General features: G+C 38.3%; 2 protein-coding genes across 4 annotated transcripts; one reads left to right on the top strand and one right to left on the bottom strand.

The window, feature by feature from the left end:
- Positions 1 to 82: 82 nt before the first annotated feature.
- LOC110042613 (RING finger protein 145-like) lies at positions 83 to 3,903 on the bottom strand. The gene is made up of 2 exons (XM_020747981.2): positions 3,710 to 3,903; positions 83 to 3,048 (listed from the first exon to the last, which is right to left on the bottom strand). The coding sequence occupies exons 1-2, from the start codon at positions 3,831 to 3,833 to the stop codon at positions 1,481 to 1,483; spliced, it is 1,692 nt and encodes a 563-aa protein (XP_020603640.2). The 5' UTR covers positions 3,834 to 3,903; the 3' UTR covers positions 83 to 1,480.
- Positions 3,904 to 4,041: 138 nt separating this feature from the next.
- Positions 4,042 to 13,145, top strand: LOC110042612 (poly(U)-binding-splicing factor PUF60-like). 3 transcript variants are annotated; one of them, XM_020747979.2, is made up of 13 exons: positions 4,055 to 4,120; positions 5,238 to 5,331; positions 6,078 to 6,144; positions 6,549 to 6,757; positions 7,847 to 7,938; positions 8,663 to 8,783; positions 9,169 to 9,261; positions 9,401 to 9,528; positions 10,086 to 10,378; positions 10,668 to 10,847; positions 10,979 to 11,331; positions 11,452 to 11,641; positions 12,235 to 13,145. In XM_020747979.2, exons 4-13 carry the CDS (start codon positions 6,647 to 6,649, stop codon positions 12,342 to 12,344), a joined length of 1,671 nt encoding a protein of 556 aa, XP_020603638.1. In that variant the 5' UTR covers positions 4,055 to 4,120; positions 5,238 to 5,331; positions 6,078 to 6,144; positions 6,549 to 6,646; the 3' UTR covers positions 12,345 to 13,145. The 3 variants fall into 3 exon arrangements, with proteins under 3 accessions (XP_020603637.1, XP_020603638.1, XP_020603639.1); XM_020747978.2 differs by lacking the exon at positions 6,078 to 6,144 and having other exon boundaries at positions 4,042 to 4,120; XM_020747980.2 differs by lacking the exon at positions 4,055 to 4,120 and having other exon boundaries at positions 6,082 to 6,144.
- The last annotated feature ends 381 nt before the right edge of the window (positions 13,146 to 13,526 follow it).

Raw genomic sequence — 13,526 nt, 5'->3', positions numbered from 1 at the left:
GCTTAAGGGAGTCATCCCTTTGCTCAGGAAATTAAATAAATAATAAAATAAATTTTAGTTGTACTGGAAATGCACACAGCTATAAAAACTATAAAATTGTCTTTATTACATTTTTCACCTTTCAATTTATTTTTTCCTATGACAAGCATTTTACAAACAAGTACCAACAAACATTACAATATTTGAAATTGGCCTTATAGAAATTTATAACAATGTTATTATTGTCTACTATATTGTTACCAGTCCTCAAAACTATTTTACATCATTTACATAATGTACATTTGGTTGTTCAATTTACCGTTAATTTAATACAAACTATTTTCCCTTCAATATTGATAGTAGAAATGTCAAGTTTAACATTTTGAGCATAAATTTAAAGCTACATAGTCCATCTGCCAATCAACAAGGATTACAATGTGGTAAATGGGAGTCTGGAACAATGTTTGAACAAATTTTCTTTTCTTTTTTCAGCCAACTTACAACCTGGCTTTTGTAATGTGGTCTATTTGGTTCAGTTTTCCATTCACTGTACATTTTAGTTTTGTTATGGACCTGGACACTGCTTTTCTGATAAACGCATAGAAAACTCAAAACATGACTACAAAGTACATGTGAAGTATTTATGAGTTAAATGAGTGTTATTGAGGCTGACCAATCTGACCAGTGACTCACTGTCTTATAAAGTCATTCGACACACAAGTCACGGGATTTACACAGTAATGCCGAAATGTGCTCTAATTGGGTGTCAAACATGGCATGCATGACTGATCATCAAACATTTGAAGTTTAGCAGACCATAATGTGACCTTAAAATGTTCACCATCAACAAATACGGGCACAACCAATATTTCAAGGTTAGCTTGAAGTAAAACCACTTTCGTTAAAGGCATATTCATGTTGACACAGGTCAGGGTCAATTTCGCTGAAGGAGTCTTCAATGTCCAATTTTTCTGCCATTTCGTGTGTTGAACTTTTAGTGCACAAGTTCTTGCCAGTCTGCTAAACTTCAAACGTTTGATGACCAATTATGCTACGTTTGACACCCAATTAGAACATGTTTAAGCATCACATGTCGACGCTTAGATGCAAGCGACAGTACGTGTTCATGCTTAGATGCAAGCAATGGTATACCGTATATCCCTAGGGTAGTGAAGTGGATCCATAGTGAATGAGGACCTTTCATTACTCAAAAAGAGGCAGAATTTGAAATGTTAGCCTTTAAGGCTTCATATTCTAGAACCAAAAAGGGGGAGAGGGAGCAGGTGTCTACCAATGATTCTAAGTGTGGTTTTCCATTGGCTGAGGAAACCATTTTCTCACACATGGGTTAAGCTGAGGTGAAATTATTCCCTAGCCACTTTTTTGTGTAAGACTATTATGTTCTTATGTTAATAAAGGTCAGTCTGTGTGGTTCGGCTAGGCATGGCTCCCAGCCATGTGTGAGAAATTACAAATTGTAGTCTACATTAACACATTTTGTTTACAGCGACAGAAGAGCAGTGTGACACATAGGGCACTTGTTCTGTACATTGAGCCATTTGCGAAGACACAAGCTGTGAAAATAATGTTTGCATGGTGTCACTTTTGCAGCTTTCAACTCCTCCAAGCAGATGGAGCAAACATCTGCTAGTTCGTCAATTTCCTTTTCAGTTGCTGATGGCAGCGAATTCAATTTTTGGTTCACTTGGTGGCGCTGTTTAAGACTAAGCCAACCTTCCTTAGCTGGCGTCCAGATGTTGAAGTAAAGGTGAAGTAATGCCATGACGATTTGAAAAAGTGTCCATTCTAAGCTGAAGTCAACGACTCTGTAGAAAAGCACAGCTGAGATGACGGCAAACTCGAACACTTTGCAAGAACCATTAATAAAGTACACATAGTCATCCAGTGCCTCCCAAATTTGAGTTTGTTGCGATTCGTAAAGATGCAAGAAGTACAAAACTAAAGCAGCGACTATTTGAGCTATGGTGATGACGTTAGGGGTGATGAATGGGATCTTCTCTTTAAGGAAGTACAAGTTAAGGGCCAAATAAATGGATGCCCCCAGGAGAAAAATGCAGAAAGACAAAACCCTGAAGTGTTTGCGGTACACAATGCTTGGCTGTGATGCAAGGCCCAACAGAACTGGCTCGGCTATTTCAAACATTGATCTCACCAGCGCGGAAATAATTAAATAAAATATCAGTTCCAGAAGAACCAGTTTTCTACTAATCTTTGAGCTTGAGAGTCCAGTGTACAGACCAAGAAAAAAGAATCCAAAACCTTCTCTCAGACCATCAGGAGAGCTGTAAGGATCGCCAGGCGGAGCAATGTTGTCCTCATGATGATAGCGCTTGACTATGTTCAAAACATAACCTGCAAGCCTGTAAATCACAAAGCAACAAGATGTCATTGATAGGACAGAGTTGCATGTTAAGGCCATAGTCAAGTTAAACAACTGCAAGGCTGTTAATGTTTCACTAGAGAACAGTAGAAAAGTCAAACTGTGGTAGAGAAATAACACAAGGCATAATGTCATCATACACAGAGGAACTTTGACCCTTCGCCAGTGGAACACGACAGTGACAGTCAATCCATACATTCTGTACATCCACTGCATGATATGTGCTGATGTAATGAAATGGCAGACGATGTCATGAATACATTGGTAAATGCTCATTAGCATCAAATAAAATGCATAACCAAAGCATATACACAGCCACAAAGGTGGATCTTCATTCTGGTTTGTAGACGACAGGTAACGCAACATAACAGGGAATGCCGTCAAAGAAAAAAGCACTGGCTTGATGGAGCTATACACTCTTGAGTACAGCACTAGTGATGTTAAATACACTATCCACACTCCACTGATCATTAATAGCAGCAATAGAGCACCATCTTCAGCGATGAGGTTTACTATTCCCTGTTCTTCTAAAGCATAGTAGAGGTTCAAGCTATTGTATGCATTCAAGAACAGCATAAATGTCACAACGGTGATGAACAGAGCTTGACTGTAAAAATTAACCAGTTCATCTCGGCCCAGCAAGGCAAGTCCCAAAAATATCACAATTCCTGAAATAAATTCAAAAAGTAACTTAATCAACATGTAATTTTTACTTCAAACATACAGTAATGTCGATATCTAGGCTACAGTTGCACAGTATATAGCCATATCTAGACCTAGACTTATACATCAGCAGAGTGCCAATCAATGGTTTTATCATGTGACTTGTTTATGCCAATCATGAATGAGAAGATATTTGATGGAGTATAATGTCTGGCAACACTTTGATCCCAATATTGACACAACTATCTCATTTCATTTCCTTGATGATCAGGGTATGCAAGTCCACGTTTGAAATTGAAACATCAGTCATTGTGAGACTTAATTTTGTGTAAGGTTGTTCTCTCCTCCAAAAAAAACAAGACAAATCTTTAATACGTGAATGAACTGAAACATTGCTGGTTAAAAGTTCGGCAATATGCAAAAGCTTTACTCTAACAACGAGGCATACATTCAAGCTTACGTCAGTAGTAACATTACATAGCAAAACTGATCATCTGTTCCCATCTGTCGTTTAATAATTCGTTTAGTAACATTCCTAATATGACATGAAAACTCAAGAGAAAAATATAACAAGTCCGATATTTTGGAAGAAGACAAGCCTGAGCAATCATCAAAACATGGCGTAAACTAACTTGAAACATCAAGTGTAACGAAGAGAAAACTTACCTAACAACTGCATAATTCTTCCATATGGGGACCAGTCGCTGTACTGTTTGACATCGAGACAGAGTAACCATTCCAAAAGAACAAGAAACGGTACACGAAACAGAAATTCGCTATGATGCGCCATGTTTCCCGGAAATCGCAATCACTGAAACATAGTTCTTCACAGTGCAAATGGTACAGCTAATCTGATTGGTTGACATGATGTTAAGCCAATGGATGACGTTTTTATATCAAGTCACATGCTCATAGTACAAAGATCATGATTGGTAATAGATTGACCAATGATGACAGAGGAAAGAAAATGCAGTATGGTAATTTACCCAGTTTGCATCGCTTTTGTGCTTCGCACACGTTGTAAGTATGGCGGCTGCTGTTGTTGAGTTACCGACGCAAGAAAACTTGAATGGCGAGGTATGAAATTTACGTTCTATCTAATTGTATTCCCAGCGATTTGAAGTATATCGCTTGTTGTTGGTTTCAGTGTTAGGTATTCACTTGTTGTGATCTTGTTTGGCTGTGCTTAAAAGCTCCAGCTTGATCTTTCATCATTCCTGTTTCGGTTTGTGTGCGTTTGTTTATAAGTTACTTTCTAAGGTTATACCTCTGAAGTTCCAATGTGGAATGTAGAAAAGTCTGCTGGATAAAGCTAAATATAATTTCATCGAGCGAATGCATAAGTTTTATTAAAAGTTAGTTTTGTTGAGAATGTCAGACACATATCTTACAGTGTATAACAAAACAGTTACTCTCGTTGATGTCCCGCCAAGGTAAAGCTAAGGTTAAGTTCTGTTTTCTGAACTTATACTTCATTAAAGTACATTGACATTAGAGTATTTAAAATTCAAAATAGTTACTCGCAGATGTTCCCCAAATTATATAATTTAATGCATATGGTTAAGTTCTACTTTCTAAACTTAAGCTTGATTAAAAAATAATTACATGGCGGCATTTAAAATTCAAAACAGTTTCTGTCGTTGATGTCTCCCCAAATTAACGCTAATGTTAACTTCTGCTTTCTGAACTTAATTAAAGTACATTGACATGACAGACAGAACTGTATAAATAAAATATGCACTGTATATTCAAAATCTACGTAATTATGGACACCTTGATATTTTGGACAGTGTATCATGATTCTAGCTCATAGATTTTATCTCTTACTATACCCAGTTATACCCAATTACATAATTAGCCAATCAGATGCCCATGTGTACTGTCTTGGTTTTTACCGATATCAAGTTACCGACCTGGCCGACTTTAGGTGCAGTAAATACTAAGTTGTATGTTTTTTGATACGTTTTGACAGCATACCAGACTTGGTTGGTCTTGCCATGGGTATTTCTCACCAAAAATTATACATGCAAGCACATGTACTATGGCTCTAACAACCTTCCTTAATGCATAGCTAAGTTGTACCAAAAAGGTAAAAATAGATACAATAATTAACCTGCCTACATGTATACCACCACATTGAAGTGTATGTTTATGTTATAATCTAAATGCATTTTGTTATCACTACATTTGACAGATTGATAAACCATCTGAAGACAAACTGAACAATGAAAGTGATGGCAGTCAGAGAAGAAGAAGGAAGCGAGGATTTGATGTGGGTCCTGGAGGAGGTGGGTTGGTCTTTGTAAATGATGAAAAAATTTTTTGTGTCCCCAGCAGAACATGCCTGTGTGCTTCCGGAAACATTTTTCCAAAATGTGCTTTTTTTAACTAACCTTATACACTGCGCTGTTCATTTTATTATTGAATTTTGCCATCTGGCATACCAGTGATACTTTGTTGGAAATAAAAGCTAACGTTAAATGTGTCATAACTAAAAGGAGACATGTTATCCTAGTTTTCAGGGTAGTAGAAGCTGATTGCTCATACCCAAGTATCACTTTTTTTAAAAAATTAAACAAGGCTTTCTCTAAAGCTGTAAAACAGACTTTTTTTTTCAGCTGATCTAGTGTTGTCGGTACATTTTTTGCCTGTAAATTGACTTTCGTGACTTTGTTGAATTTCATGAACACTTACATGTACCAATACAAAAAAAAAAAAAACAAACAAAATTTGGGCAACCTCATCATTTTTGGTAGAACTTTTGTGACTCTTTTTACAATGATATCAGTTTTAATTGTGTTTTTACACAGCTTTATCCAGCCCATGGCTTTCAACAACCATGTCAAAAACAAAAACAAAAACTAAAAAGTATATTTCCTGCTCACCACCCATCCTGTATGAGTAGCTGTGCTGTAATTCAGCTGTTTTATTCCAGTTGATTGTGTTGATACAGTGTAGATGTATGATAACATTTCTGTTTCCTTTCTTTCTTTTTTTCTCTTTCTCTGTTTTTGTCTTTTGCATCCAAATCAAGTTAGTCCCTGCAGCTATGGCTTGATGCCAGGATAACGAACATCATGACATTGACTCAATCTTTGGTGGTAAAACACATCTGTGCTGGTTTAAAGTAATTTGTACCTGTAGTGAAATATACCATATCCTTCTTTTGTTCCAACCAATGTTACTTTTGTCTGGGAGACTTTTTAACCATATGCATTCACTATCTTGAACTGCATAAAGGTAATTATTTGTTTCCTGAAATGTGCATTGCACAAAAGAACACACTTTAGATAAACTTTTTTGATAGACTGGTAAGCATAAATCATTACACTTTTGATTCAAAACTATCCATCGACTGGCATTTGTCAGCATAAGTTTTAATCTTACTCTTCTCAAGCAGGGGCGCAAACAATCAGCAGGCAGAGGTTCCGTTACTAAACACAAACATCTTGTTAGATCATCGGTTACTTTGAAGTGCAATTAAGACATGGTAATTATTCAATAGATTCCCCAACATCCGGTGCAACAAATGGTGATGCAGAAGACCAACCTATTGACGACGGTTCCAAAGGAGAGCTTGTAATTGGGCCAGGTGCAGGTGGCATGCAGCCACGCCCCTCTGAAGTGAAGAAAGCTTTGCCACCTCTCACCTATCAGCAGGAGGAAATGCTCAAGAAAGCTAAGAGATATGCCATGGAACAGTCTGTGCAACAGGTTGGCCATTTAAAAGTCTTATGAAAATGTGCACATGTGTTATACATGTAGGCAGATTACCTGTCTGAAATTATGAAGTAGATGGCGATTTTCTCTGGCAACCCTGAAGGTGCAACCTGTGTTACTATTACACTGGTTTGTGTAGAGTGGTTTTAAATTGAGTGTCACAAAATGAAAACCAAACCAAATTATTACATACATGCAGTGTTTCAGCCAGAAATTTTTACTTGAGGGCCAAAGTGGCCCCTGAAGGTCTTTTCTAGGGGCCAATTTTTTGGGAAAGGGGCCAATAAATTAAAAGCTACAGAAGGGAAAATGCATTAGGGTACCAAGGAAAATAAAGCAGTTTAATAGGATCTATGATAAAATTTAATAGTAAGTGCTTTTTGAAGTGTTTCTACCCAATAAAATTGCTAGTATGAAGGATCCGTGCATTACAAGAGAACAATCCTTAGGCATACATGATGTAGTCAGTGATCAAGAGTTTGCAGTGCATTATAGGGGGATTTCGAACACAGTCAGCATTTTGGAGGTTTTACGATGTGAGAGAATCAATACAGCGAAGCAAAAGGACGGATTGACTTCTTTTCATATGTTGAATGTTTTAGAAGCAAAGATCTTTCAATATGATTTTCTAGAAGGACATAATGTGTGACAAAATAACCGTCATTGATCGTCAACACAGAGAAATGTAGTCGCCATTATCCCGTATTATGGCGACTAAACCAGAATTTTTGGTCGCCTAGGATGAAATGTTAGTTGCATTGGCAACCATATTAATCACAATTTCGGTCCTGGGATGGCTTTTAAAATATTATGCCTGTGTTAAGCCTGCAGTCTTGTAAAAGGAAAGGGCCAAATTGGCCCTTCGTTTTTCTGGGGGCCATCTCTGATTGCAACGTGGGATTCCCGCAATGGTGCGCTCTGGCGGAAACACTGTACATGTACAATGTACCAATAAGACTACTCGGGTGATCTCAAACCATAGTAAAACCAAAGCCAAAACCAAAGTAATTGTGTAATTACTTTCGACACTCAATTTAAATCAACTACTTTAATCTAAAGACATTTGTTTGGTGTGGTTTGCAGGTGCTGGCAAAACAGCAAGCTCTTCAGCAGCAACAGATGTCCGCACTGCAGACCGCTGCTCAGCGACAAAGAGCTCTAGCCTTGATGTGCAGGTATACGATCACCAATCATGTCTTCCTGAAAGTCTACAGCTTGAGTCACTGACTGAGGAATGGCTTTCTCAGACCATGGCAGTCTTTATTTCATTGTAGACTAAGCCACTTTGATAAAATGATTTGAAAGACTAACAGTATTTTTTCTATGATAAATGAGAGAATTGTCATTAGTTCATTGGGCGAGAGCTACAGCCGATGAGAGTAGAGCGAAAACCTGTAACATACAGTAACACAAGTTACAAGTAACTGCCAAAAAACATGAGAAATTGTTGACATCTTTTGTCGCAAACTGAAACTGTTGAGTTGTGAAGTGTTATTTAATTCTGAAGCATGTTTTCTGAGCAACTCATCAGCTTCAAACAGAGAAAGTGATCTCTGCCAGTAACTGTCATACACTCACACATTCACACTCATCAGATTTTTCCTCTAATTTGCCAGTGAAACTTAGCTGTTATTAATATAAACAAATCAACCTTTGTCATTCTTCCATGGTCTACACCTTTAATACCTTTCATGAAATGACATCAGAAAATGTCCAAAACTTTGCAGCGATTAACCACTGGCCCACAGTTGGCGCTTCCAAGTGACATTAAACATCTTTTTATAACGTTTCTGAGGTGTACAAGAGTGTTGAACATTGCAAAATATGCTCATGTTGTCAAATATCCCATTCATAAATGTGAAAAATTAATATTAATAATGACGTATTTTGCTTTTGCAGGGTCTATGTTGGAAGTATCAACTTTGAGCTGCGTGAAGAACATGTTCGACAAGCGTTCATTCCTTTTGGTCCAATAAAAAAGATTGACTTGTCCTGGGATCCCCTCACTATGAAGCACAAGGTGGGTTCTTAATGATAATCAAACTCAAGGTTTTACATGTACACAGACTTTCAAATTTTGCAAACTTTGTCTCCCACCTATTTACATTGTAGAAATAAATCAGGCTATGTAAACAAGACAGAACCCCCTCTTTTATAAAATTTAGTCAGCAAAAATGCAGCAATAGAGCGTTTTCAGTCATGTGGCCAGCAGCCATGCAAATTTATTGTCGAGAAAAAAAGAAAGTGTTTACATTGTACATAAGGAAAGAGTTCAACTCCCCCAAGATTGATTTGGTACACCAACATAGCTGCTGTTTCATTGTTTTGGAACACCAATTTTCAGTCACCAGTGTCTCTTGGTAGATAGAAGTAAAGGGCTTCAGCTGATATTTTTCTTTACTCAGGGCTTTGCATTTGTGGAGTATGATTTACCTGAAGCAGCCCAACTTGCTTTGGAGCAAATGAATGGAGTTCTACTTGGCGGAAGGAACATTAAGGTGTGTCCCATAGTATTTTGAGAAAATACATTTAGGTTACATACCGGTAATTAACTTTCTTCCCTAAGTTTGGTCCAATTATGGCACTTACTGGTATGTAGACTAATGCTACATGTATGCAATGCTGTCCTGGCTTTAGGTGGGTCGTCCAAGTAATGTTCCACAAGCAGCGCCACTCATTGAGCAGTTTGAACAAGAAGCAAAGAAGTATGCAAGAATTTACGTTGCCTCAGTTCACCCGGACTTGGCTGAAGATGACATCAAAAGGTGATTATTAACTCGTCTCAACAGTCTGTTTGTTAATTCTCCAATGAGATATTGCTTAAAAGATCCCTATAACTGAACAAATCTTATGTCCATGTGATTTTTAAGCAGAATATTTGTCTACTGTCCATGTACAGTGAATTTTACTAGTTGGGCCATTTTCATGTTCCATGTTTTGACTGTAGGTTTTCTTTTTGGTAGCATTTTGTTGGAGGTAATTACTTGCTACTGCAGCCAGTAGCATGAAGATTTAAATCTAACTGAACATAGGAGTTTCATTAACGTTTTCTGCAAGTGGACAACTGGTTTTCTCTGGTGGGCAAAACTTTTCAAAACAAACTTCGCTATAAAAAAACTTTCCTCTACTGTAGATGGTCAAACCAGGTGGGCAAAATCATCATCACAGCTGGTGAATTTGCCTGGTGCCCGGCCCTTGTTAATAATTATTAATGAAACCCCTGCTGAACATACTGTGCTGTGTTCAATTTCTTTTGTGTTTGTATCTACTGTAAGAGAAGAAAAAATAAAAATCTCACTTTTTTATTTTAATTTCACTTCAGTGTGTTTGAAGCATTTGGTCGAGTGCAGAGCTGTACTCTTGCTCCAGACACAATGCCTGGCAAACACAAGGGATATGGCTTCTTGGAGTACGAAAATCAACAGTCCGCAACTGATGCCATTGCATCTATGAATCTTTTTGACTTGGGAGGACAGTACCTAAGAGTTGGTCGAGCCATCACACCGCCAGCATCTGCACAAGGCAGTAATGGCACACTACCTCCAGCAGCTGCAATGGCAGCTGCTGCAGTATCTGCAAAAATACAAGCTCAGGAGCAAGGGTTGGCAAGTACATGTAAGGAAAAACTATAGTCTTAAGTACTGTTATAAAACCTTTTATTTCTTGGAGGGCCAACCACTACATAGCTGTGTTCTTTGAGAGATGTCCACCATAAGGAAGTGTTTTCCACAGCTGTCTAACTTCAAGAAGTGTCCACTCTTAAACAGAGGCGTCCTCCTGTCTTTGATATACTGACATGTCTTCTTGTAGAATGTGTCCATTTTTCCATGCCCACTTTGAGAGGGTTCCACCATATAAATGTAGTCTTTATTGTGACAAGTGCTCTTTGTTTTTCTTTTTTCAGTTCCAGCTATCACAATCGCCGGTAGTACAGTAATCACTTCCATTGTGGGTACAGCAGGCTTGGTTGCTTTGCCAACTATGGCAGCTGGCACTTTGGCCCCAGGAACCCTGGCACCAGGAGTGATGTCGACAAGTATTGCCGCTCAACCAATCATGACAGCTTCTACAGCACTGTTGGCAGGTAAGGTGTTCCTGGTTGTTGTTCAGTACATAAAGGTGTTTGCCGTCATGCTCACTCATGTTGTCATGCATTTGTTTTGCATGCTGGGCTGCTAAACGGTGCAGAAATCAAATTTTACTCTTCATTTGTAGGACCACCAACAGCAGTAGTGACACCAGTTGCTGCCACTCCAGTGGTCACGACAACAGGTCTTCCAGTCCAACCAGCAGCTGTCCAGCAGTTACAGCTTCAACAGCAACAACTTCAACAGCAGCAGTTACAGCAACAGCAGCTTGTACAGCAACAACAGCTACAACAGCAGCAACTGCAGCAACAGCAGTCGGCCCAGGTAATCGCTCAGCAGCAAGCTGAGGTGCGTGCTAAGATCGAGGAAGAAACGCAAAGGAAGGTGGCAGAAAGTAGCATAAGCCACGAGGAGAACATGTCAATTTCAGGAAGTAACGCAAGATACATGGTCATGCAGAAACTGTCACGCAAAAGTGAGGTGAGTACAGCAGTTGCATTCAATTACTCTGTACTGCTTGTAGGCTATTTAGGCATTACATAATCCATATTTTGCATGGAAGGTTCATGCTTGGATACTCAACATGTTTTTTGTCTTCAGTCCAAAGTGCTTGTTCTGCGCAACATGGTTGGAGTTGAAGATTTGGATGAAGACTTAGAACATGAAGTAACAGACGAGTGTAGCAAGTTTGGCGTGGTCAATAGAGTTGTGATCTATAATGAGAAGCAAGGTGAAGAAGAGGATGCTGAGGTCATAGTCAAAATCTTTGTGGAGTTCACACAAACGTCAGGTAACTATTAAGTACTTCAAATCTCTATGTACAACTTACAGCCTAATAGTGATGAATGTGCAGAAAGTAGCACACTCATGTCACCACAACACACAAGCCAGCACATGAAGTGGAAATGCCATGCTTTGGGAGTCTACCCAAAACGTTTGAAATTTGAGAAGTTTAAAATCTTGCTGCAAGAAGCTGAATATAGCCACAAGCCACAAGATGCGCAATACCTACCAAAAATGTAGTCTGGTTTTCAGTCTGGGTACTGGCCATTACTTGTTGGTGAACTTAAATGTTTGAGTGAAACTTTCCTCACCAAGAGTTTATTAGCAGCAACTGTACAATTATTACTGCAATTATTACTATTACAATGTATGTACATGTACAATAACCATACATTATTTTAATTTATGGTGTCATTCACATCTTCTCTTCAATCTTGTTTTGGCCTCTACTAGTACATGTACTGCATTTTCATTGGCTGTGGAAAATGAAAGCCACTGACTGTGAAAATAACGTGCACAACATCTCCACAGTTTGAAATCAGTCATTTAGGATTAATGTTATTTAGGATTAGTATTTCAATCTGTTTCTTGTCTCTACAGAAACTGAGAATGCAGCCAATGCCCTCAATGGGAGATGGTTTGGAGGCCGTGTAATTAAAGCTGAGGGATATGATGAACTCAAATTTGGTGCAGGAGATCTGTCTGGATAGTACTTGTCTTTGTGCCCTGCAACCCTGTTAAAAGACTATCAGTGATCTCAAAACATACAGGCATTGCAGTTGTTGTAGAAAGGCAAAGTCTACCGCTGCCTTTACTGTGGTACCTGCAATAAGCAACATGACTTGTTTGTTGGCATGTGTTGTTTCTCAATTCTTCTCAAAGGTTCCTCCAACCTAACCAATAATTGGAGTTTATATTGGTTTAGACAGTACACAGGTTACAGTAAGGAAGTAAGAGTACAGTATCTAAAAATAAGTTACATTAGAATCACTGACCAACACTAACATATCTATAATACATGTAATTATATACAGTATATTACTGAAAGAAGACATTTGCTGATTGTTAAGACAAGTGCCATTGTACATAATTTTCATAAACTCAGATTTCAGAAGCCTTTTGATTGGGGCACTTGTTTGCTACATCATCTTCAAGCAGCAGTAGTTTGTTGTCCATTAATTTTGTGTCAATACTTCAGTCCTCCAGTTTACTCCTACTTTAAGAACCCAACTAAATTGTAAGGATTTCTTTAGGTTTACAAACCAGTACTATTTTGCCGTGAGTGCAGTTCTCTGACTCATGTTGAACTCGGGTTTAGCAGCTTAGTTTATAAACTGGAATCTTTGAACTTGATAGTTTGTTACTCAAGAAAGTGTGTTGGCCACAATTTCAATAGACAAATGTAGGTTTGAGGCAGTTAAGGCATAGATAAACAAAAAAACATTCTGATACACAATGACTCTGTATATTATAATTTTACTTGGTAATAAAAGAAGCAGCTATAGTGATGATTACTGTTGAATGCTTATGTTTTTCATAGGTGAACTTTTAATGGATTTTTTCCACTTTTCACCATATATTATTTTGTAGTAACAGGCCCTTTGCACGATCCGGTCACATGGTAGGGAATTAATTATGCTGGGATGCAAGTTACACAGTGGGACTTTCAAAACAAAGGAAAGTTGGGCTGGACTGGTATGAGTTCCTTTGTCTTTGGAAATGCAACGGTGTAACTTGCGTCCCAGCATAATCAATTCCGTACCATGTGACCAGATCATGCAAAGGGCCTATTCCCCCCTCATGCAAAGGACATAAGGCAGTCTTGATGACCCAGCTACTAAAGTAAACTGGGAAACACCAACACCACTAAAGTTTGGTGATTAAGTCTCCCA

The sequence above is a fragment of the Orbicella faveolata genome, unplaced genomic scaffold (genome assembly GCF_042242905.1).
Source record: "Orbicella faveolata isolate gen_17 unplaced genomic scaffold, um_ofav_v1 contig_1, whole genome shotgun sequence".
In the NCBI taxonomy this organism is placed as follows: Eukaryota; Metazoa; Cnidaria; class Anthozoa; order Scleractinia; family Merulinidae; genus Orbicella; species Orbicella faveolata.
The sequence above is the reverse complement of the archived record's forward strand: the minus strand, read 5'-3'. Positions and strand labels throughout refer to the sequence as shown.

Bases quoted from the DNA above. Each gene is read 5' to 3' on its own strand.
- LOC110042613 (XM_020747981.2), bottom strand. From the start codon at position 3,833: ATGGCGCATCATAGCGAATTTCTGTTTCGTGTACCGTTTCTTGTTCTT. The intron at 3,049-3,709 runs GTAAGTTTTCTC...AATTTATTTCAG, and splicing joins AAGAATTATGCAGTTGTTAG to GAATTGTGATATTTTTGGGA.
- LOC110042612 (XM_020747978.2), top strand. From the start codon at position 4,070: ATGGCGGCTGCTGTTGTTGAGTTACCGACGCAAGAAAACTTGAATGGC. The intron at 5,332-6,548 runs GTGGGTTGGTCT...ATTATTCAATAG, and splicing joins TGATGTGGGTCCTGGAGGAG to ATTCCCCAACATCCGGTGCA. The intron at 6,758-7,846 runs GTTGGCCATTTA...TGTGGTTTGCAG, and splicing joins TGGAACAGTCTGTGCAACAG to GTGCTGGCAAAACAGCAAGC.